A 25,700-nucleotide genomic window follows, 5' to 3' on the forward strand; every position below is an offset into this window, starting at 1 on the left:
GTGTCTTTTATTTCAAATATTTAGGATTTAGTTTGATTTACCTAAATTTCAATGTTTAGAAGTAATCGTCCAAATGCGATCTTAAAGGATTGATACAATAGTGACGCTTTTCTCCTCGACTTGTTGTAGTAGATATCAATAATTGTCTACGTTGTGAAGGCGGAGGACCAAACTTCACATCGCTGTGATTAGCTAGTGTTGGGTAATGTCTCTTTTGTTTTTGCTCGTAATAATCCGATGGCGCTAACAACATTAGCGTAGCTCCAGGATCTAAATATGTACAAAATAAAATCTTATATAAAATGTTTATAATGTCTATATTTACCTGGTACTTCATTAGACATTTTTTGTAAAATGTTATAGCTTAAAAATGATTTTAAAAAATGTTTTACTTGACAGGATTTATTATAAATTTGAACAAAATTTGACATAATAAAAAAGACGTTTACAGTTAAATCAAAATAAAGCATTTGAAATAAGATATATTGATAAAAGCCAAGAATTGGATAGTAAAATCTAAAGTAGTAACTTTCTAAAATTAGTAATATTAAAAAAATTAATTGTTACTTAAAATTATTTCATTTTAGAGTTGTTTCATCCAAAAAAAGTATTTATATTCAAGGATGGTAGGTTCTAAGAGGATTGTTACATCTCTAGAACAGGTATACAGCTCGACGACCCGTTCGTGACGTCACGCATCAGCCAACTAGTATTTCACACTTTGAATTAGCAAATGCTAATTAACTAACATATCTAGAACTAGAAACATCTTAAGAGACGCACTGCTAAACCCGAATGTTTCTAATTTTAGCTCTAGTGTTTCTGATTTAGCACTATCGCTAGACTTAGAACTAGAATCATTCGAGTTTACGTCTCTTAATACGACTAAACCCGAATGGTTCTAGGTCTAGTGTTGGTTCTAGCTAGAGTCCCTTTTCGGTCGTAAGAAAGAGTAATGTGATACTTAGGTGGAATATGGAACCAGCAAATTTCAAAGGAAATTTTTAAGAACACATACAAATGTAAAATGAATCACGGCATAAAAAAGCTGCAACAAGGACGGCAGCCATCGAAATAGGTTAGATTTTGATTTATTTATAATTTGAAAAAATGCTAAGCTGCAGCGGCCATTAAAAAATCTAAGGTATCTTTTATAATTTGAAACTTTTGCTTACGGAATTTTTGTGGCATTCCCGACTTGGTTGCATAGCCTAGCCTCCTAATACGTACCAAGCCTAACAAAATAGTATTCGCAGTTGTTTAGCTTCATTTTAAAGATATTGCTTTTTTCTGGCAAAAAGGAGAAGGCCATTATGTGCAACCAAACTATTTTACACTCATTATGTGCAATTTTTTGATAGCAGATATATTACATAATCGTAAAAATAAAGATTAACTGCTTTGTTAAATAGAAGATGACATTCTACATACAAAAATCAAATAAACAATACTTGTGTTTTTTATTGTTATCGATATGATATTTTATGTTTATCGATATGAGAACATTGCGTAAATCTGAGTATTTTTGCATAACTTTCTATTCAAGGTTTTTTTTATGCCTGAAGTTGACTCCCCCAAAAAGGTGGGTGTTAAAATTTCAGCAAATAAAACTTCTGATTGGCAAAAGATATTTTTTCAAAATAATAATAATAAATAAATTTATTGCCATAATAAGAAACAAAAAATACAAATTAAAGAAAATGTATACATTTAACTTAATGCATAAATACGGGTAAAAGGGTCGATTTATCGCGTAAGCGATATCTTCCAAGCAACCCAATCAATCAGCAGTATACTAAGTTATATAAGAAAAACTATGAATAAACGGCAAGCTGCTATGCTAAACTTATGGTCACTAAAAACGGTGCATAATGATAGTTGCTGGAATAAAAGGAGAAGAGAAGAGAAGAAAAGTAGAAGAAGAGAAGAAAAGGGAGAAAAAAAAGTTCTCAGGAAGATACTTGGAGAGCCAATAAATGACGTTTTAGGTGGTTTTTAAATGTTACAAGGTGAGGAATATTAGGATCTCAGTAGGCAGACTATTCCAAAGGATTATTGCCTGCACAGCAAACGATTTATGGTAAATTTCGGTACTATGGGTCGGGAACATAAGCACAGAATCTAACTGAGATCTAGTGGGTTGGGTTGGTATAATATACAATACAGATACCTTGGGGTTTGATTGTGAAGAACAGTATACAGTGTGTCCCCGTAAGGTATAATTGACGATAAATTTTTGAATTCAAATTCCATCTTTTACAATTAAAGTCTGGATGACATAAAACGAAATATAATCAAGTTTTACGTCAAATGTCCTCAAAGTACCAAAGTTAACGCAAGAAGTGTGTTAACCGTTGCAGGTGAAGTGGTCTTTCTGAGCAATGTACAATAAAAGTTGATTAAGATAAAATGTTTGTTATGTTAAATTATAGCGATATGCCGATTTTTATTAATTTAGGATATAAAAGCAAAATGCAAATTTTTAAATCATAAGATTAACAAAACATTTTCGATCTAAACTAAATTAACATAAAAGCTTATTCAATGATACCACCACCAACACTAATACATAATTCAGCCCTTTTCCGACATTGTTTATAACTTTTTCTAATATGGTCCAACGGAATTTCTCTAATAACAGTTTCAATTTTTTGTTTTAAACGATCTAAATTGTTATTAAAATTTTCAGTGTACACTTTTTGTTTTACATAACCCCAAAAATAAAAACCCATAATAGATAATCCGGACTTCTTGGCGGCTATGGTTGCGGACCATATCTACCAATCCATTTTTTTCCAAATAACGTATTTAAATAATTTCTAATTAATATGGTCGAATGTGGGCCGCAACTATCTTGTTGAAAATATAATTTATTGCGTTTTTCTAAAAGCACGCCATGAAGATAATTAAATAAACAATTTTTTAGTGTTTCCGAGTTCAGTAAACTTCAGTAGTTGTGTGCTGTTTCCCACAAAACAGCACACAACTCACTCACTTTCTGGGAATACTGGTCTTTGACCAGAATCGACAATGTTGTGATGTAACCACTCCATTAGTGATGAACGATGCTTCCTCCGAAAATATTGTGTTTTTTAAAAAAGTTCTGCCTTATTATGTATTAGCGTTGGTGGTGGTATCATTGAATAAGCTTTTATGTTAATTTAGTTTAGATCGAAAATGTTTTGTTAATCTTATGATTTAAAAATCTGCATTATGCTTTTATATCCTCAATTAATAAAATTCGGCATATCGCTATAATTTAACATAATAAACATTTTATCTTAATCAACTTTTGTTGTACATTGTTCAGAAAGACCACTTTACCTGCAACGGTTAACAAACTTCACGCGTTAACTTTGGTACTTTGAGGACATTTGACGTAAAACTTGGTTATATTTCGCTTTATGACATCCAGACTTTAATTGCAAAAGATGGAATTTGAATTCAAAAATTTATTGTCAATTATACCTTACGGGGACACAATCCGGGGACACACTGTATAACATAGTTAATATACGAAACGATCTACGGTTCTGACAGCTTAATATCTGCAAATAATTACGGTATGGGGTTATGTGTTGAGATCTTTCGAGATCAAAGATATACCGTATGCAGTTATTTTGAAGTTTTTGCAGTTTGTTTCGTAGTGTTACCGAAAGATCAGGATATACCGTGTCAGCATAATCAATATGGGGGAAAATCAGGGAAAAACAAAGATTACGACGGATTATGGGAGGAAGGAAGCAACGGAGACTTTTCAGTGAGTGGAAACAATGATAGACCTTTCTGCAGACGGATTGAATTTGAGGTTTCCAGGACATTGTAGAATCCATAACCACCCCAAGGTTTCTAACCGCATTCAGCTTTGCCAGTAAAGGTCGACTGCCAAACGCAATTGCTTGAGTTTTAGCAGTATTTAATTTAAGGCCATAACGTTTGGACCAATCCAAAATATTGGAAAGGTCATGATTAAGACGTGCAATTGCTTCCGGAAAATCATCAATAGTTGTCGTAGTGTAAATTTGGAGGTCATCAGCATACACATGATAATTACAAGAAATGCAGTGGGTGACGGCATTAATGAAAATCGAAAAGAGCAACGGACCCAACACACTACCCTGGGGTACACCACATTTAATATCACAAGCAGACGAGAGCGCAGAATCAGCACGCACACACAAGGAACGACAGGAAAAGTAAGATTGAAACCAAGATAAACATGAAGAGATAAATCCAAGGGCAGCTAGTGACGCCAACAAAAGATCGTGATCAACCGAATCGAACGCCTTGCTAAAATCAAGTAATACAAGGATGGTAACACAACGTTTGTCGCAAGCATACCTAATATCATCTGTAATCTTAATAAGCGCTGTTGTCGTGCTATGACCCTTACGAAAACCCGATTGAAAGTCGTTGTGCAAGTTAAATTCTTGTGAATACTCTTGAACTTGTAGATAAACAAGGCGCTCGAGAGCTTTAGATAGAACAGATAAAATGGAGATAGGGCGAAAATCATTTAAACTTGAGGGACTCTTGGATTTAGGTATAGGGACAACATGAGCAACCTTCCAGATTGAAGGGAATGAGGATCGAAAAGTGTGTTTTTTTCTTGAAAATAATAATAATAATAGCCTTTATTGCACATTCATCAGGAAAAATAATTATAAATAATTGATTACAAAAATAAAAGTAAAAACAAATTATAATAAAAAGATAATGAGATAATTAATAAAATAATGTACTACAGTAAAGTAAAGTATTACACCAAATAAAAATAAAATAATAAAAAAAAAAAGATCAAGAACAAGAGAAAAAGAAATAGTGCAATCACGAGGCAAAGATTCAGTTGTATACCAACTGATTTTCAATCCAAGCCTTGACAATTATTAGAGAGATATGAAATACATCATAATCCTTAGCTCTACAAAAACTTAAAAAAAAAAAGAAAGAAAAAAAGTATCTTAAATAAAGTAAAGAAATATTCGCAGCAAAACTGGTCTCATCCAGAAATAGTAGTTACCTGCTCTCTAAGTAACCGTGCCCTCAAATGTTTTTTAAAACAATTAACACCGAGATTCCTCAACTCGTCACAAATGCTCCCGTATGACTTATATATATGAAAAGAAAAAGATCTTTGGAAAAGTGACGTTCTGTGTCGAGGCGGGTCTATGCAGCACCTAAATCTAGTTTCACGATTGTGAATATCGCACCTGAAAAAATCTTATTGTACAAATATATAGGGATTTTAGTAGTAATCAATTTATGATAATAAGTTAGAGTATGAAGTTCTCTTCTTGAGCGCATCGGCAACCAGCCTGATTCAATAAGCCAGTGGGAAATGTGATCCAACTTCCGGATTCCATAAATAAAACGAAGACAACTATTCTGAACTCTCTGAATCCTCCCCGAGTCATATGAGCACACAGCCGGATGATATAAGGGACTCATATAGTTAAACTGAGAAAGAACCAAGGAGTCACATAATAGTTATTTAACCAACAAGTCTATTAATGAAGTCTATTAATATACGAGTTAGTTACAATATTTTTCCGTTGGCCGTCTTTTCAACAAAATAGAGAAAATCCATCGTTGAAAAATCTCCCAATTCTCTCATTGGCAAAATAACCTCACTTTTAATGTGTCATAATTTATTTTTGTAGTCTTACCGAATAGATATAGTGGTCGGTTGGGTCGGTATTACAAATTTCATTGGAGAATATTTATTAAATTGACTACTATTTAGTTCGGTCGGACTTTCTTAAAATCGTTTATTAATAGGTGTCATTAATGAATGATTTTGTATACATTTATAAATCATATAAATACACGGTCGACGGAAAAGTTTTTTTTAACATGATAGGCAAATAGCTTCTATGGGGATATAGTAGCCTTAAAGAGTGATACGCTTTCTTGATGTAGTTATTAACTTGACTATGGTATCTAAAACTGTTATCTACAATGAAACCAAGACTCCTTGCCTCACTCACAATCGGCACCTCAGATCCCTGAATGTAAACTTTAACCAAATCCTTTAATTGGTCGCAAACGCTTTTGTTACCAAAGAGCAAAACGACAGATTTATTAGGATTAATTTTCAGACAATGCAAATTGGAAACATTCGTTATATATTCCAAGTCAGAATTTAAATTATTAATAGCATTGCGCCATTGGGATGGACCAAAAAAAACATAAAGCTGGGTATCATCGGCATAACTGTGAACTTGATTATGTTTTACATTATGAAAGATTTTTGAAGTATATAACGAAAACAACGTGGAACCAAGAATTGAGCCCTGAGGAACCCCAAAATCAATTGGTCGAGAAGAAGATGTTATGCCCTCAATCCGAACACACTGTGAAAAAAAGGACCGCATGATTCACAGTATCGAACGCTTTACTATAGTCTAACAAGGTAAGAACGGTAACTTCACCCTTATCAGTCGCAGAGATAATATCATCTGTCACCTTCAGCATTGCAGAGCAACAATCATACCCTCGACGAAACCCAGACTGAGTAGATGATAGAGAGTTAGTATCCGTAATAAATTCCGTTAATTGAACTTTCAGTACTCTTTCAAGAACCTTTGATAACATTTGCAGAATACTAATAGGTCTCAGGTCCTTCAAAGCTTTTGGGTCATAATATGTGTAATAAAAGGTACTATATGGGGACAACAAAGTTTTACCATCTCAGGACTAATTTTATCAGTTCCTGTTGAAGCAGATTTCATCGATTTAATAACATTAAGTACCACGAGTGGCTCAACGACACTAAACTTAAACCTAGAGTTATTATCACTGATATTCATGTCATATAATATATCAAGAGCAGCGTTACTAGAAGGGGGGAAATCATCCACAATTTCTGATATACTGTCAATAAAGTATTTATTAATGTCCTCAACATTTTTCAAATGATCCGGCATGTTCATGCTCTTGCTCTTACGGATTTTCATGTCATTAAGTACACGCCATCCCTCTCTACCATCACTAAACTGAGAAACATACTTGAAATAAGCTCTCTTCTCGGACAAAACTGCACGAGATGTAAAGTTCCTCAGTGACTTATAATAGTCCCAATGAGCAGGCACCCGCGTACGCCTATATCTCTCCTTGGCCTCATGCCTAAGCGATATTAGCAGACGGAGATTGTCCGTTAGCCACGCAGGACGAACCTTAGAAATTTTCCACACTTTTATTGGTGCATGCGCATAAAAAAGGGAAAGTAAAGAGTCATTCAAGAAGATCACTTTATTGTTAATATCGTCCATATAGTAAAGTAAATGTAGTGGCAATCTTTTTAAATCCGTATAGAACTGTTCAAAATTTATGTTTATAATATCACGTTTGTACATTACTCTTGGTTTAGTACCCTCACTTCCAAGAACAAGATCACAAAAAATCAAATCATGATCAGCCAAATCACACGACTCCACGCCGGATTTCTTAACAATAGAAACATCAAGCGTAATGAACAAATCAATAAGAGTGGCAGATGCAGGGGTTACTCGTGTTGGGACATTTATTAACTGACTTGCGCCCATAGACTCAAGAAAAGAACTCAAAAAAACTGAGTCTCTGTTAGTACACTTCAACATGTCGACGTTAAAATCACCACAACAAACCACCCGGTCACTCAACATCATTGCGCCATTCAGAGAATCTTCAAATGCATCATGGAGTAAAATATAAAAATGGAGTAAAATATATTATTGATACTGCTATTACAGTAATCAACTATACCTAGTACAGATAATAAACCTTTAGCTTCCTCATATGCCGCATTTTCAGGTAATCTGGCCCTTCATTTGGCTCTTCCCTCGCTTAAAGTGTCGATAGGGACTCTTTCAATCCCAAAATTCGATGCTTGTTTTCTATCGATTATTACGCCTATTATTTCTATTAATTCAACTAAGACATAAAACCTTCATTAAAAACACATAGATCTACGTACCACCAAATACCAATTGCCGAGGAAGACGTTTACAAAACTGCGATAACCACCCCTTTTGATTTATTTGAGTTTACTAGGATGCCTTTCGGTTTGAGAAATGCTGCTCAAACGTTCCAACGTTTTATCAACGAAGTCACTTCAGGCTTAAACTTTATCTTTGTTTACTTACAATTAGATGATATTCTAATCGCAAGTTAGCAATAATTTTTTGTGTGCCCATAACGTTGACAGTTAAAACATTGAGGTATGTTAAATATTTCTTTGGCTTTCTCCGTTCGCGTTAATTCTACTGCCATAGTGGAATCGGATTTTTAGTTTTATTTAATAGTCTTGTAATAATCTTGTTGATTACTACCGCGAGCGTTTTCTTTGAAGCATCTTAATAAGTATGGAATTCTAACTTATGTTCTGTGTAATATTTAGTTAGAGTTCTATAGTCGTCGATTGATGTTAAGTTAATCTTTAATGCGTTATTTTTAAGTGTTGTTGTAAAACTAGTGGAAGTTAAAAATTTGATAAATTTGATCATTTATTATTTCTTTGCGGGTTTTGGCATGATGTAAAAATATGGGTGGAATTTTATATCCCTTTTCTGTTTGCGATATAGGATTATCATTATTGTCGTTATCTGGAATCTGGATTGTCTGTTTCATTATTTAGTACATAGTACCTGTTTTGTGATAATATTTCTTCTGGTGTCCAAGAGTAGCGTTTGTGGATATCTTCTGCTAATGGTGGTAGATGATCCGTGTTTCTGATAGCTACTGAGGCTACTGACAGTCGACGCGTAACAACTAACAGTATGTATATTTGGTGAGCACAGTCGAGACCTCTACCGGAAAGTAACAGTGGTATTATCAACTAATTGGCGTACATTCGTGCGAACAAGAAAAATAAATACATGTTTTCTTATGGACACAAATTCTTACAGCATTTCAGGAACGTATTGTGTACGTTAAGCGATCGTCGAATATATATTTTGTGCACGAACTCCTCAAATCTTGAAAAACCTTGTTGTCACCTACCTTCACATAGATTGGTGGTGTAGACTTTTCCGCTGGAACTGAAGTTGGCCAAAAACGTCGAACTCAGTAATCTGAAACATTGCTATGTACATTAATAGTTACATCATGCCTGCTTGTGTTATCAAATTGTTGTACAACTTATAAAAAAGATTAAATTGAAGGAATCAAGATGGGATAAAGTTAAAAATATAACGATTCCCAAAATATATATATTTATTTATTTTGCAAAAATGTGTAACAAATAGTATTCAAAAATAATAACATGTTCGTACTATTTTCCGTACGAAATAAGCATCTGAAAGTTTAGTGACTAGTATTAATAGTGAATTAGTAAGAGCACTTACTTAAAATTATACAGTGGTCAAAAACATACATCGTCAACGAAAGTCGAGAAATTAATAGAGTATACGATTTATTGAAAAGAAGAAAAACCTCGTTTCGCTTTTATACAAACTTGTATAAAACATTATCTTTCGAACGTATCGAAAAATACATCGTTATAATCGTGCTATTATCTTATACAGGTACACAAGATTTTTTTAATAGCTTAATAATAATGGTAAGTTATATACAATATAAAATAAATATCACATTAGTGTGGTTAATAACGTAACGTCTCTATATTATAGAATTAATTTCGATTAGAACTTTTTTTTTAATGGAAAAAAGAATGGCACGTTTTTATGTTATGAAATGAAATATTCTTATTTATTAATTTAAGAATAAACATGTTAGAAACAAAAAATTGCGTTTTCAAAATATAATCGTGTAAGGACACTTTGAATCTTACAATCTACTTTTTAGTTTCTATTTTTAATTGTTAATAAAGGTATAAAATTAATTAAATTAATTCAATAACAAAATTTAAAAGAAAATTAAAGGCGAGATCTTTTAGAAGGCAGTATTTGACTCAAAAATTATTTAAATCAAAATCTAATTATTCAAATCTGCCAAGTCATTATTTAAACCCACTTTAACCTAAAAATGTGCTACATCTCAATTAATACAAAATAAAATTAATAATTCTTACAAATGAAACATTTCGAAATTGTTGAAAAGACAAATAAGTAATCAACATCGTCCGTAGTAAATCAAAATTACCTAAAAAAAGATACTTACCGATTTAATAAAGATCACAATATTCAAATTAATACAGAGATTAAATCCAATACATCGAAAAAAATTAAAATAATTAATAATTGATTTACACGTTTCTTTAAATATAATCCTACCTTTAATTAATTACAAATTAAAAAATGCATACAACTGCATTTTTTTTTTAATTTTTATTATATTTACACCTACCTATGTAACAGTAAGGACGTTCTCGACATTTTCAACTTCTTCGGGTGTTACAAAAAGAACGTTAGCAGATATAACAAGGGGAAAGTTGATTTGATCGAATGTCAATAAAGTTGTTTCTTCACTTTTCGATAACGATAAATATTTAATCCCCGAACATTGCGAGTATACAATCTGCCTTTGTTCGTTCAACGTATAAACTGTAACTCTTATAGCGATGTGCCGAACGGTTTGTAAACTTAAAAGTTGTTCGTATTCGGGTCGATGATTCCTTTTAATCGATAAACTTCGATCGTCCGCCATCATTATAAGATCAACACCGTAATGAAATCCCGTCCATCGCCACATATGTTTTTCTCTAACTTCTAAAGTTCTTCCACATCGTAAACTGTACGATAAAAAGGATTCCCGTGAAATTTCGGCTGGGCCTTTTTCTTCGTTTTGATTTACTTTTAACGTTAATTTCCACTGTTGCATAACCACGTTTTGTATCCAACCTTTTGGAATAACGTTTTCTCTTAAAAGTAATTCAACGTCCATATGATGCGTTATTAAATGTTGAAGTCGTAAATTTTGAAAAACCGAAATATAAGGATGCGCCTCTTCCGTTAAAAGATATGGCACATCATCTTTTCTAGACCCATAAAAATTTGTGATTTCTTGCGAAGAATACTCTTCATCCGGATGTAATTGAACATACATCCATTGCGTTAATAAAACATACAAAGTAATTTCAGTTTTCATAACGCATAAATCGGGATGCAAAACCAGCAGGCTCATTAAATCAATCGGGATCGTTCCTAATTGATCTAAATGACTTAAATTATAGAAATAACCCATTAGATTCACTAAGAACCATTTTATTGAACGTTCTTTTAGTTTTGTATCGCCGTATTGACAAGCTGCCGAGTAATAATCTAGAGCTGTTTTTGAATTTATCGTTTCGATCATTACTTCACGGCATTTATCTATTATTCCATCTAATTGAAACATTGTGGCTGTTGCTAGGATTGGTATTACTTCTATGGGATTTAACATTATTTCGTCGCAATATAATGAGCCGAAAACTGTGTTTAATGCTAAGAAATTAAACAAAAGTGTTTATTAATTTCTAATTAGTTAACTAAAAATGTTTTTTTTACTAACATATTAGAGGATGTTTCAGTATTTTTAACATAAGTTTTTGTGACATAGAGTCTTGGAAATGAATTGATTTGAAACAAGGTTCCAATACTACTATAGTGTGTTGCTAAAGTCAAAAGTCATGGTGTAATTTTGAGCAGTCACAGCAAAGCAACAAAGCAACATAGAGTTGTGAAATCTTCACCAAATAAAAGGATAACTCTCCTAGTTTCATAACATACACATCTAAACGATAATTAAGTTCTTCCTACACACAGTTGAGGACGTCTTGTTGATACATACACTGTTTAGCCCCTATAGCAGTGTTTCTTAATCTTTCCATTATCATCATGCTATGATATTTAAACAATCTGACGGACCCCTGACTAACATAAGTGTAGGGAAAAGAAATAAGACATTTAGAAAATACACTTTTATTTATTGCCACGGTAAAAGATGGTTGCTGCTTCTTTTCGATAAGAATGTTAAATTGTGGTATTGTCTTAGACAACGCAAGACACATACAGTGTGTTAATTAATTATCGTACCCGGCAAAGTATGCAACCAATATCAGATTGGTATTGCGACGAAACAAAAGTTCCTAAAAGCGACAATTCATTAACTTTCAAAGCCGTTTAAAATATATTTAGATATACAGGATTCGGCAGTGAAAAGGAAAGATTTAAGGTAGGGTTTGCAGCGCACCGCGAAGTGATGGGGAAGAAAGTAGCAGACTTGCCAAGACCTGTATGATTTGCCATTTGATTTACAAAGTCAAAAAAATTATTTTTTGAATACTATATCCGCCAAATATTCTCCGTTACAATTTATGCATTCTTGGAGTCGTGTCTGAAAGTTTTGCATAAAGAAGCTCTGCAAGAAAGAAGTCGCAGGGGGTTCGGTCGGGAGACCGAGGGGGCCAACTGATATCGCCGTTTCAAAGCAATTACAGCATTCATTGAAATTCTTGTAGTGTGACTTGTTGCCCCCTCTTGTTGAAAAAGTGAGTCTTCATTCCCTGGAAGACCTTCAAGTTGTGGTGTGAGATAATTCTGAATCATTGCAACGTATCGTACAGAATTAACGTTAACGGCATTTCAATCTCATTTTCAAAAAAATATGGACCGATGATTTGCCCATTTGCCGAAATCTCACCGTTTTGAAAATAGGCTTTAACTGCGTAACCACGACGTTCACCCGTCCAACGCTCCATTGTAAACTAAATGGCAAATTATGCATGTCTTGGCAAGTTGGCTACTTTCTACCCCATCACTTCGCGGCGCGCTGCAAACCCTACTTTAAATCTTTCCTTGTCACTGTCGGACTCTGTATTTTAATAATTAAAAAAATATTTTAAATATAAAAAAAGGTCTAACTTTCTGTCCTTTTATAGTTTGAAAGTAATGTTGAAAATAGTGGTTATTTTGATTTATTTATTGACTTACCGTTTAAAGCAACCGCTAGAACGATAGTTCTAAAAAGAACTGTTTCGAAAAATATAAAGGCAGCAAAAAACGGTTAAAGAACAAAGAAAATACGGAAACTCACAAAGCATACGACAATAACAAAAATAACGTTCGATCAGCTGTCAACATCTGGTTATCAATTTAAAATTATTCAAGCTACCACTACATATTGAGATATGCAGCCAATATTACATAGGTCACGTGGGTTACGATAATTAATTAACACTACGACAATTAATTATGTTTCACGTCTAGTCGGTTCCGATTTTTAGTTTTTATTGCAATTAATGTTGAGAATCCTGACTCACAGAAATATACAGGGTCATCCACGACGACCGTCCATTAGAACTTCGCAGGGTTCTGGCCAAAATAAAAATTTGAAAATTCAGATTTAAGTATTATCAATTGCGTTCTCTTCAACTAAAATATTTTCAGATATCTAACACTTCCGGTTATACCGGAAGTCACCACCAACTTTATGTTTTTAAATGGAACACCCTGTATATTTTTACATATTTGGATTTGTCTGTTTCAAGGTTTATAAATAACTTTACCTCTAATTCGAATTTTTCTAGAAAAATCTGCTCCAGCAGACGTTTGTTCAAAAAATAAGAGAACGCTCGATTTTTGGGATATCAATTTAGGATTCAGAACATGCTTAAGCAACATGATGGAGTATGTTTTGGTGCCGAGTACGGCTGTCTAGAACGTTTGGTCACTTTACTATGGCAGTTTACTTTTTCGAAACTTGGAAGTACCATACCTTCATTTTTTTAAATGGCACCCCCATATTTTATTACTTAGTCGTCTTTGGTGTATCATTTTACATCTTTTATATCCCATATGTCCTATACCTAACATTTATAGTTTGGGAGATAATTAGGTTTTTTTGAAAAATGCACACACATCATATCGATATTTAACCTAGTGTGCCATGAAAGTGGAGGTTTGAAAATTTGCAGACCTGTGATGTTTGATGCCAGTTTTTTAACTAAAGTATTTTCAGGTTCCGGGTACTTGTGGTTACACGGGAAGAGGTGACAATTTTCATATTTCAAATGGAACACCCTGACTTTTATTAAATTTTTCAATCAAAAATGTCAACTACAACGTTACTTTTTATAATTTATAAATCATCTACTTTGAATGTTGTTGAGGTTATGTATTATCAGAGTAAACAGTTTGACATTTGCTAAAGCTATGGTTTATTTCTGTTGGTGTGATGCCTAGGTTACTTTTTGTAGTGATCTGTTCTCAAGAAATGCAACGTTTGGAATTTAGTAATGAGGATTATTTAAATCTGATAATAATTTATGGAGAGTGCAACCAAATAATTGCGCGTACGTGTCGGCTGCAACATACAAGTGGCCTAAAATTGAACAAAAATGTAATGAAATACAGGTGTTCCATTTGAAATATGAAAATTGTCACTTCCTCCGGTGACACAAGTACCCAGAACCTGAAAATATTTTAGTAAAAAGCTGGCATCAAACATCACAAGTCTGCAAATTTTCAAAAGGCCACTTCATATGGTTATTCACAAGGTCACACTAGGTATTCATGGCACACTAGGTTAAACATCGATATGTGTGCATTTTTCAAAAAACCCTAATTATCTCCCAAACTATAAATGTTAGGTATAGGACATATGGGATATAAAAGATGTAAAATGAGACACCGAAGACGACTAAGTAATAAAATATGGGGGGTGCCATTTAAAAATATTAAGTTATGGTACTTCCAAATTTCGAAAAGTTAACGTGCCGTAGTAAAGTGACCAAACGTTCTAGACAGCCGTACTCGGCACCAAAACATACTCCATCATGTTGCTTACGCATGTTCTGAATCCTAACTTGATATCCCAAAAATCGAGTGTTCTTTGATTTTTTGAACAAATGTCTGCTGGAGCAGATTTTTCTAGAAAAATTCGAATAACCCGAGAACGGCCGACTCAAATTTCAAAAAGTAAAGTTATTCATAAACCCTGAAAACAGACAAACTCAAATATGTAAAAATATATAGGGTGTTCCATTTAAAAAAATAAAGGAGGTGGCGACTTCCGGTATAACCAGAAGTGCTAGAAATCTGAAAATATTTTAGTCGAAGAGAACGCAATTAATAATACTTAAATCTGAATTTTCTAATTTTTGTTTTGACCAGAACCCTGTAAAGTTCTAATGGACGGTCGTCGTGGATGACCCTGTATAGTATCAAACAGCACTAACAACGACATAGCTCGTTTCATTAGTACAGGTATTAACCAAAAGGTGCAAATATCTTTAGCATTAAATTGCGCTCGCAATACTATTATCGTTCTTAAATCGATAATTCTTTGACAAGATCTTCGTCATTCATGTCGTTAATATCTATTATAAACCATGTCTCCTGTTTAAAATTTTCTGGACAAAAATACCCGCCAAAATGTTCTTGCAGCTTTGTCTGCACTATTCTATGAAAACAGTTCTTCCATCATAGAAAAATTTGCAGTTATACTTGCATCCATTCTTCTTTTCCAGAGTGGCAGCGTACCTAAAAAGGCTTTTAGTCGTTCAGTATCATCGATGATGGTGACTTCTGGACTTCTATAGAGCCATAGACTCGTCACTTATCGATGGCCTTCCAGGACTGCCTGTATCGTTCAAGTGGATATCCTATCAATTAATGTTATTAGCGATTTTCACGTTGTACTTTGGTCGCAGATTCGAATTTAGCAAGTCACAGAACATCGACTAGCGTGGGCTGGTCCGCTGTTGCGCAGTTTGTGGTACTACGCATCATACTACGAATACTTGGAGGGTTTTCCTTTTATTTAGTGAAGATGTCACGTTTCTATCTTGCTTTGTCTAAAGTGTAACTTTACACTATAGCTAATTTCAGTATTATATAATGGATACAAAGAAGTCGTATATCTTATTATTTTATCCTCATTTTTTAAATGTTAGGGATATGTATAGGAAAAGTAACATTACATTTTGTAATTTACGATGTGATAAGATAAATAATATGTAAAATATTGATAAAATGTCAGTAAATAAAATGTGAGTAATTGGCAATTTCAACTTTTAATGTTAATATATCCATCTATGAATATTACTGTTGTCGAGTCAATTTTTGTTCTAATTACATCTGATAACTAAGAAAAAGACCCAATACAAAGGTAAGTTGCTAATCTTATATTTTAATTAGTTTTTTATCCTAATTTAACATAATTTTATTATTCAGAATGTTATAATGTTGATATTGAGTTGTATTCAACACATTTAAGCTTAGATTATAAAAAAAATGTTGATGTATAGGTAACTAAAACCATCAAAATTTCGTAGTTGTTATTGAGTACATACATACAGGCGGATAGGCGAACACTTCAATCAATCTGATCTCGTTAGTCAATATTAAGGGCAGGTGGGAAATAAAATACCACCAAAACAGACTAGCCCAGACAACGTAGGTAAAACTTTCCACCTTGATAAGGTCAACAAGCTATCAGGGTAGAATCGTAGAATATGCTCACAGAACTCGAATGAAGCCTTAGAATTAGACTGAAGCTAGCTACTTGGAACACTGAATCATGGAAAAACGGAAAAATTAACATCTGCTCATTGAACGAAACACGAAGGAAAGGGATCTATCAAGGCGGAAAAGTATATATTGTTTTACAGTGAAACACTATGAAACTGTTTACATTAATAATTCATGAATATCTGCAAGGGACTATTGAAATAGCAGAAGAGGAGCATGAATTCCGAAAGAATACAGGCACAACAGACGCAATCTTCATTATTAACTAGATTACAGAAAAATCAATAGAATTCAATAATTTCGCCTCGATTTAACTAAAACTTTTGGTCGAATTAAGAAACAAGACATTATTAACATACTCGAACATGAAAATATACCGGCGCAAATAATATATAGATGACATATACACTAACACAACCACTAAAATAGAAACCACCCAATGTATAACTGAAGACATACCTGTGAGCAAATGAGTTAGACAAAGGGATTCATTAAATCTGCCTATTTAACCTACTAAGGAATCGTATAATACCCAAACCAAGATACCAGATAGGGAAGTAAAATATTAACATAGTATGCTATGCTGATAACGCCGGTTTAATTAAGTAACGAAGATGATTTGCAAAGGCTGAAAATATCAACGAATAAAACTAAATGTATGGTAATATCCAAAATACCCAAATCCAAGACGCTCCAAGCGGCAAATTGAGAACTCGGTAATAGAACAGGTCATGCATTTTAAATATCTAGTTGTTGAAATGACAAGCCACCGTGATCTATATAGAGAAACTCAATCAGTAGTCATAAAAGCGGCATGGGGAGTGGGTTGTCTAAGTGATACTGTATGGCGAAACAAAGTCATGTTACAACCCATACTAATATATGGTACTGAGACGACAGCAGAGACAAAGAAGTGTAAGCAAAAGATGCGAATAATGAAAATGAAAGATTTAAGATCTATATCATAGAGGATGTCTCCCCGTTAAGTTGCATAACTTCGTAGGGTTATTCCTTGCATCAAAATTAGCAAGAAACTTCCGGTAAATATAGGTCCAATTATCAACAGCTTTTGAGATATGGGTTGTCAAAAGCGCAGAAGAGGATACGCAGAACGCTAAAAATGAAAATGGGCTACATCCTTAGCACGTACAACAAATACAAAATCTCTTAGCAGCAGACTATGCGAAACGAGAAGAATTTTGCTAGTGGATCCTAGAGAACCAGGATCCCGATTTTCGGTTAATGTGTGGAGAGGAATCATCAAAAATGTTGACCTGGGACCGAAGGTCTTTGATGGAACCTTGACCAGTCAAATCTACAGGAGATTCCTAGAAGAAGAGCTTCCCATACTTCTTGAAGATATCCCCTTGAACGTGCGTAATAGGATGTGATTTATCCATGACGGGTGTCCGGCACACTATGGAAGGGTCGTAACCGACTTTTTGAACACTGCGTTTCCAAACAGCTGGATACGGCGGAATGGAGTTGTCGCATGCCTCCGCGCTCGCCGAATTTGACCCCTCTCGACTTTTTTCTCTGGGGCAATGTTAAAACCATCGTTTATGGACAAGAGAAGCTGGCTACCAAAGAACTGGTAAGTAGAATCCATCGAGCATTTCAGCAAGTTCGTGGAAACATGGAAAATGTCAACTGTTGCATATAGCAGTCCAGGTCGCCATTTTGAGCAGCTTTAATCAATTAATGATCGCTATACTTTTGTTTGTTTACGGCAACGTTTGGCCATTAAAATTATTAAAACTTAACACTTTCTGCTAATTATTGTAGAAGTAAGACAGTAATTTAAGTTACCCCATATCTCAAAAACGGTTGAGAATTGGACCTATGTTCACTGGAAGTTTTTTGCTAATTTTGATGCAAGGAATAACCCTACAAAGTTATGCAACTCAACGGGGAGACGCCGTGTACATGATGTTACATTACGAGATAAAGAAACCATATATATACTATCTTCTATATCGCTGACTCCCTATCTAAGCAATGAGTGGCGAGCGTTTCCATCAAAAGAAGACGGAATGATATATGTTTTGTCTTTGTCGTACCCCCGTGTCGCGAAAGCGCTAGCGCGAATCGTAAATTTTAAAGAGTTTGAAGTGTTTCGCGCGTATTTTATGCAGCTTTAAAATGCAATTATTATTGTAGATGGTTTACTTTAACTATAAATTATCACTGATGCATCAAATAAATTAGAGTATATGTACTCTAAATGTTTATAAAGAAAAATGTTTCAAGAAAAGGAGGACTTTGAATTCTTTTTTATTACACTGAGACCTTTCCTTCTACCTGCTCAACCAATTTTTAGGACCCAAAAATATCTCCACTACTCTTTTTCTTTTTTATTTTACTTTTAACACATTTGCTTCACTTTCTTAACAAATAACAATTACATTTTAAATTGCTTAGTCCTAAAATATGTTAATAATTATGTTATTATACACATGAAACCTATAATATACATAACTAAATATTTAGATTTTAGGTTATGTTTATGTCAAACATTTATTTGTTGATTTATAAACATCAAGGTCATCAGTTGCTATTAATTTTTAATTCACCGTCCAATAAGATAAAAGCGTACTCATCACGTGTTCACACATGTCTCTTGAGTCGACGGGGGTACGACAAAGACAGATATATATATATCTGCACTCTAGTGTTTACACTCTTTTGCTGCCTTAGTCAGCGATATAGAAGATAGTATATATATGAAAGAAACCAACACCTCGGTTAGAGAAAGATGCAACATACAGGATGTAATTAAATAGACAAAAACCAGAAAAAAAAAGTGGGAGAAACATGTAGAAAGAAAGAGTAAGAAGAGAATAATGGCAAGAATTTGCATGTGTGTAAGACCACAATGACGAGCTCCCAAGAGATGTGCTCAGAGCTGATTCTCTTTATCTGCAGAATAAATCCATAACACGAGGCTTGAGACAGACTTTGCTGTATGTTGGGTTGCATATGTCAGTGTGTCGGGGTTTTTGACAAATAAAACATTATGTTCTATTTGTTTATTAACATAATATAACAATACGTATAAAACGTTATTATAGTCCATACCACGAGTTGCGCGAAATACTAATCAATTTTCGTTATTATTATGCAATAAGGCATGCAATACTGATAATATGACGATTATTAGAATACAATAGTTTCTGATTAATATGTTTGTTGTTCAAAGTAATGTATATAAACAGTGAAAATGATATTTTTCTTGTTCTTTTCATGTCTTTTCCGCAATACACAAAATAAAGGCCTTTTGTTATAAATAATACATTAAATTTGATATTATGTTAAGTATGTTTGGTTGCCTATTTCTCAAAATGCCAAAATTAATTAATAATAATTTAATTTAATTAATATACACAGTGAAAATGATATTTTTCTTGTTTTTTTGAAGTCTTTTCTGTAATACACAAAATAAAGACCCTTTGTAATCATATAAATAATAGATTTGATATAATATGTTACGTATGTTTGGTTGCCTGTCTCTCAAAAAGCCAAAATTCATGGTTGTTCAAATTTTAGTTATTAATTACAACTTCCTTTAGTCATTCGCTTTATTCGTAATATAATAATATATACCGCTTCATAACTTTAAACTTGATTTACTCAATGCTAATGTTTTTAAATGTGATTTACCTTTATTTTTTAAATATAATATAGACAATTAATTTAAATTCCTTTCCAATCATGTATCAATGATAAAAATTAATTATTTTTAATGCATCCATAATCCTAAAAAACGTATCATTATCTTTACAATAATTAATTTGTTTTTATAAAGTTGAGAATGTTGAATAAACTTTGTAGGGAAATTTATATTTCTGTCTGTGTGATTAAACAAAAAGAAAGAGTTCTGTACTGAAAACATCATCTGTGTTATTATAAAAGATTATAATAATATGATTTAAAATCAATCATTAATAAATATTTTATTTAATCTTTAAGAACCAAAAAATATGCTCATAAATATCCATGTCATAAATCCTGTAATTTTGAATTACACTCAATTTTAACAAAATTTTATTATATAACATTGTTATCATCGCCAGACAGAGCAAAAGCTGCTCCAGATAAGATAAAACTACTCTGCCCCTCCAACTATGTAAATATTTTAAAAACTTGTGGAAGCAATTTCTAAATAAATTCGTTTGCAAACTATTCAAATAATTATTGCACATTTTTTAAATTTAAAAATACTTACATTCTTTTGTAATCGCAGGATCCACAACATCAATATTAATAAAAGTTTTTTCGCTTTCCAACCAACTGCCACCAAACATGCTTGCAAAATATGGGCTTTGGCACAAGTAGATTTTATGTAACATGAAGTCAACACCAAGAGCTGAAACTTTAACATCACTGTTCTTTCCTTCTTTAAATAAAGCTTGATAAATGTATTGTGCAGTTGTTTCAACTTTTTTCCTATTTAAAATTTTTAAAACAATAAATTAATCGTTTAAAAGCAATAAAAAACCGTACCTTTTTGGTGTATGCATAGCAATATCAATAATTTTATCCATATTGTCTTCGGTGTCTCTTTCGCTTAATTTCCTCTTAGTCCCCCTAACAAACTCACTCACTTTAGATATTATTTGATAGGGAGTACTATAAGAACTACTAATTGACAGTCCCATATTTAATGTGATAATAATAAGCCTGTTTATTATTTATTATTATTTTTTATTATCTTGGACATAGGATTTATTTTTTTGGAATACTAAACGTAAGATTACGTACGTTTATGGCTACATAAACAGGACAGACCGCCCGCGTGTGCGCTACATCTTAACATTTCGTTTGCGGTTGCGAAAAAAACTTTCTCTCCTACACTTGAAGGAGTAACGTCGTGTTCTGTTGTAAATATTTCATAGTCGACTCGTGGCTAGATGCGCACTGTTTCCGTTAATTCCTCAGTTTATCTACTACGTATTTTCGGTTTATTTCCACTAAATTCTGAGCGATTATAATTAGCTTTTTTAATTGTTAGACGTACATTTCGCGATAAAATATAAAACTTTTTTGACATTGGTGACAGATGTTCGAACTGATGATTAAACTGTCAAAATTCAAAATAGTGTGAAGTTAGATTTACATTATAATATTTGCTATACTATTAATTAAAAGTTATTTAATTATAAATACGAAGACGAAAAAAGTTAATTTATATAAGTAAATATTTACACCTACAGTAATATAATTAAATCGAAAATATTTTAATACCGACTTTTAGTAATCTTTCTCAATAATAGATGGCAGCACTTTTTTTTATGAAAAATATTGAATTAATAATTATCAATTTATTTATAAAAATTAATTAAATAATCTTATTCGTTAATAATTAGCAATTTAAAACCAAAAATTTAACTAACTATTAAATGTATTAATTAAATGATACGCCTCTGATTAAAAAGTTACAACATAACAATATTAGTCAAAGTTAAAAATAACTATTATAAGGAGGAAGCGATAAAATGAAATCCAGGTTGAGGTTAAGTAATAACAGCTGTTTTATGTCAATTTATGATTAACCTAACCTATAAGGCTGCAAATTCTAACCTAAATAAATAATGAACGTAATACGCGGTAGTAATTTATTAAAAACCTGTGTTCAAAAACATACTTCACACTTAGGACTTCTTACTACGTTTAATAAAAATGATTTTTATTCATCAAACCAACAAAAACGATCGTTTTCGGTAGAGTCTACAATAAGAGCACAATCAGGATTTTTTAAGACACTCTCTGAAAGTACTCCAGTTGAATATATACAAAGTTTTTTACTCCAAGTACACGATAAATCTGGATTACCATGGTGGGCTACAATAATTTGTACTACAATTTTACTTAGATCTTGTGTTACTTTACCTTTTGCGATTTACCAACAAAGAATATTAGCAAAATATGGGAATTTATCAATGGAAATGCCTGCTATTGTAGAAGAATTAAAAAAGGAGATGCATGTTGCTGTACGAAGGTTTGAATGGGATGAGAAAACAGCTCAATATTATTATAGAAAATCAGTAATGTGCTATAACATAAAAAGGATTTAACTATTTATTAAATTTAATTTGTTTAGGTCAAGAAACAGTGGAATAACTTAATAATAAGAGATAATTGCCATCCATTAAAAGCTGGAATATTATTAATATTTCAAATCCCATTGTGGATATCTTACTCAGTGAGCTTAAGAAATTTAGTTTATGAACTACCAGTAACGGATGTTCAATCACAAATAACATTCACTGAGTTATGTGTGGGTGGATTTGGATGGATACCAAATTTAGTAGAAGTGGATAGTTCATTAATTTTACCAGTATTTTTAGGATTAATTAATTTAACAATAATTGAAATCCAAGCTTTAGCTAAAGTAAACCCTCCTGGTAAACTCCAAAAAATATTCACAAACTTTTTTAGATTAGTGAGTATTGGAATGATTCCTTTAGCTGCAAATGTACCATCAGTAAGTAAATTTTATTAAGATATTTTATCAATTCATATCAATTCTTATATTTTTTGAATTTTTAGTGTTTAACTTTATATTGGACTACATCAAGCGCTTTTGGATTGGCACAAAATTTAGTTTTAATGTCGCCTAAAATAAAGAGATTTGTTGGTATACCATTAACAAAGAATGAATTGCAGGAGCCTTACAGTTTTGTTTATGACAAACTTAAAAATAAGTTATCTAAAATACCTGGTTTTAAATAAATAAATTCTTTTTATTATTAAAGAAAAACATTATTGCTTTGAATTAGAATTATTGAATCAATTTAATTGAAGTTAATGACCATTTTATCTGATTATAACTAAAATATTCATCAAGCTATAATCTCAAATAACACTCTTTAACATTGCACTGATCAAAAATCGAAAAATATCTATAATTAGAAAATGATATACAATTGTATATGATTCTGATTCTCTTATGATTATCAAGGAAAGGCTAATTTATTAATTATATGCAAACTTATATCTCAAAAAGCCTCTCAAAAAAATGGCGAAGTAATTTGGTTTTAGAAATAAAACTAGAAACTTTTGATTATATACAGGTGTCCCGTATCTTCCGCATCAGAGCATTATACGGTTGAAGGATGCAGTATTCTGAAGCGATTTTTCTAATAAATTTTTTTTCACGGGAACTGTTTAATGTTATCCGCTATTGTCCAATAGCGGACGACTATGATTCACCGAAAAAGTTGATTTCTCTTTCCGTGTCGAATCTACGATTTGCTATGAGTAGCTATGATTTGCTCTGAGCAAAATCGCTTCAGAATAATGTATCCTTCAACCGTATAATGCTCTGATGGGGAAGATACGGGGCACTTGTATACAATATCAGTGTAGCCCATTGGTAGAACATGTTGGAGCAGTTTTGGGCAGTGTGGGCATGCAAATGTAAAGGAGATAGACCAAGCAGGACATGCTTTACTAGAGTGGGAGCCTTTATAGTCTCCGATTTTTCACGTGTTTTACGCAATGCGACCACAATTCGGATGAAATATTATTACATTCCTCTCGAATTAAATCCACAACTTTGGCACTTATCGTCGGAGTTGTATTGTGTTTTCTTATGTTCCTCTTGAAGTTGCCCCAGATTAATTCTATAGGATTTAAGACGCAATGGTAAGGTGGCAGTCGTAATACTGTGTGCTCTGCATTTTTTGCCATGTTGTCAATTACGTATTCGACCGTATTATTATTTTCTTTAACTTTTTCTAATAATTTATCTTTAGGTATTTTTCATTCTGGCATAGAAATGTTATTTTCTTTCATATAATTTAAAATATACTCTTTCTTGTGCCTTTTAGATGGTTTGGGATTTTTAATGCGGGAGTGATAACTGGCATTATCGAGCAGTACTACCGAATTTTGTTTTCAATAACAAAATTCTTCAATAACTGGTTTTGAAACCAGCTTTTAAACAATGCCGCGTCCATATCTTGATGGTAATCAGCAGAGCAATGTCTGATGTTTTTTGCAGATACTAACAGGGCATTTTTTGTGAAACCATTTTCTCCGCCTGCATGAAGAATAATAACTCGCTTGCCTCTTGAACATGGAAATTTTAAATAAATTGTTGTATTTTCACACAAAGTAATTTCCGTTAATGCGGACCTGAACAACTCACGCCGGAGTTTGGGGTTCGTCAACTATCTGTTTACAACCCCGTCTTTGTTCGTTATATGACTGCAATAAAGTCATAAAAACCACCAGAAAAATCGGAGACTATACCAGGCCTCTTAGATAGGAGTAATCCTAGACAAAACCCTCTCATGGAATGCACATCTGTAGGGAGTTTTACGCAAAGTTAGATTATCCTTGTGGACTTGTCATAGACTTTGTGGAAGAAATTGGTGTCTTACCCCTGAAAGACTGTACTGGCTACTATGTGACTGTGGTTATGATTACATATGGAGCGGCTGCCACTCTAGTAATGCATGTTCTGCTTGGTCTATCTCCTCTACATTTGCATGCCCAAACTGCCTGGTCCAACATGTTCTACCAATGGGCTACGGAAGACATATAAGCACTGATATTGTGCTATCAATACCGTCAGATTTGACGGGATCACTACCAGTGATTAATGCTCGATACCCGATTGTACTGCCTAAACGACAGTCCTGGATCGAAAACCAATATTCTCTGGTACTGTATTCCAGGTGATTCCAGAGCGGGGTGAAGAATATGACAGTACGCTTTTTCTCAGACAGTCAAGCCGTACTCCAGGCGCTGCAGGCCGTGAAAACGGTGTTGGCTCTAGTTAATGACTTTAAAAGAACTTTAAACACACTGAGTTGTGATAACAGAGTTTCTCTGATCTGGACTCAGGTCACTCTGAGGTTGCTGGCAATGAAGCGGCAGATATAGCTAGCAGGAGACGGCAGCGCTAAAGCGTTTGTGGGACCCGTGCCAGCAGTTGGATTATCATTTGCGATGGCCAAACATAGGATTGGACTGTGGGCTTAAGAGAAACAGCACTTACTGTGCACCAGTTCTCCTGGAATGAGACACACTAAGTTGTTTATCAACATCGCTACTGTCAAACCCGTCAACATTTTAGGACTTGCTGGTAGCAACATTAAAGTTCTAATGAGTGTCTTTACTGGGCACTGCCGATTGAAGATACAACTCAACTTGTTAGGCATAACCGACGATGTTAAATGCCGACTATGTGCGGAGGACGCAGATTATCTCTTTTGATAACCGAGGTTGGTTGGTTCCCCTACCCGATACATAATTTATGTAATGTAATACCATATCAGTATATTCCTAGGCAACTGAACAGTT

The 25,700-nt window shown here is 33.2% G+C and overlaps 2 protein-coding genes across 2 annotated transcripts; one reads left to right on the plus strand and one right to left on the minus strand.

The window, feature by feature from the left end:
- Window positions 1-9,174: 9,174 nt before the first annotated feature.
- LOC111429098 (germ cell-less) lies at window positions 9,175-21,469 on the minus strand. Its single transcript, XM_023064906.2, has 3 exons — window positions 20,892-21,469; window positions 20,614-20,834; window positions 9,175-11,360 (listed from the first exon to the last, which is right to left on the minus strand). The coding sequence occupies exons 1-3, from the start codon at window positions 21,044-21,046 to the stop codon at window positions 10,285-10,287; spliced, it is 1,452 nt and encodes a 483-aa protein (XP_022920674.1). The 5' UTR covers window positions 21,047-21,469; the 3' UTR covers window positions 9,175-10,284.
- Window positions 21,470-21,862: 393 nt separating this feature from the next.
- On the plus strand, window positions 21,863-23,164 carry LOC111429090 (cytochrome c oxidase assembly protein COX18, mitochondrial). Its single transcript, XM_023064899.2, has 3 exons — window positions 21,863-22,432; window positions 22,489-22,872; window positions 22,938-23,164. Exons 1-3 carry the CDS (start codon window positions 21,980-21,982, stop codon window positions 23,118-23,120), a joined length of 1,020 nt encoding a protein of 339 aa, XP_022920667.2. The 5' UTR covers window positions 21,863-21,979; the 3' UTR covers window positions 23,121-23,164.
- The last annotated feature ends 2,536 nt before the right edge of the window (window positions 23,165-25,700 follow it).

The sequence above is a fragment of the Onthophagus taurus genome, chromosome 1, assembly GCF_036711975.1.
Source record: "Onthophagus taurus isolate NC chromosome 1, IU_Otau_3.0, whole genome shotgun sequence".
NCBI classification, from domain to species: domain Eukaryota; kingdom Metazoa; phylum Arthropoda; class Insecta; order Coleoptera; family Scarabaeidae; genus Onthophagus; species Onthophagus taurus.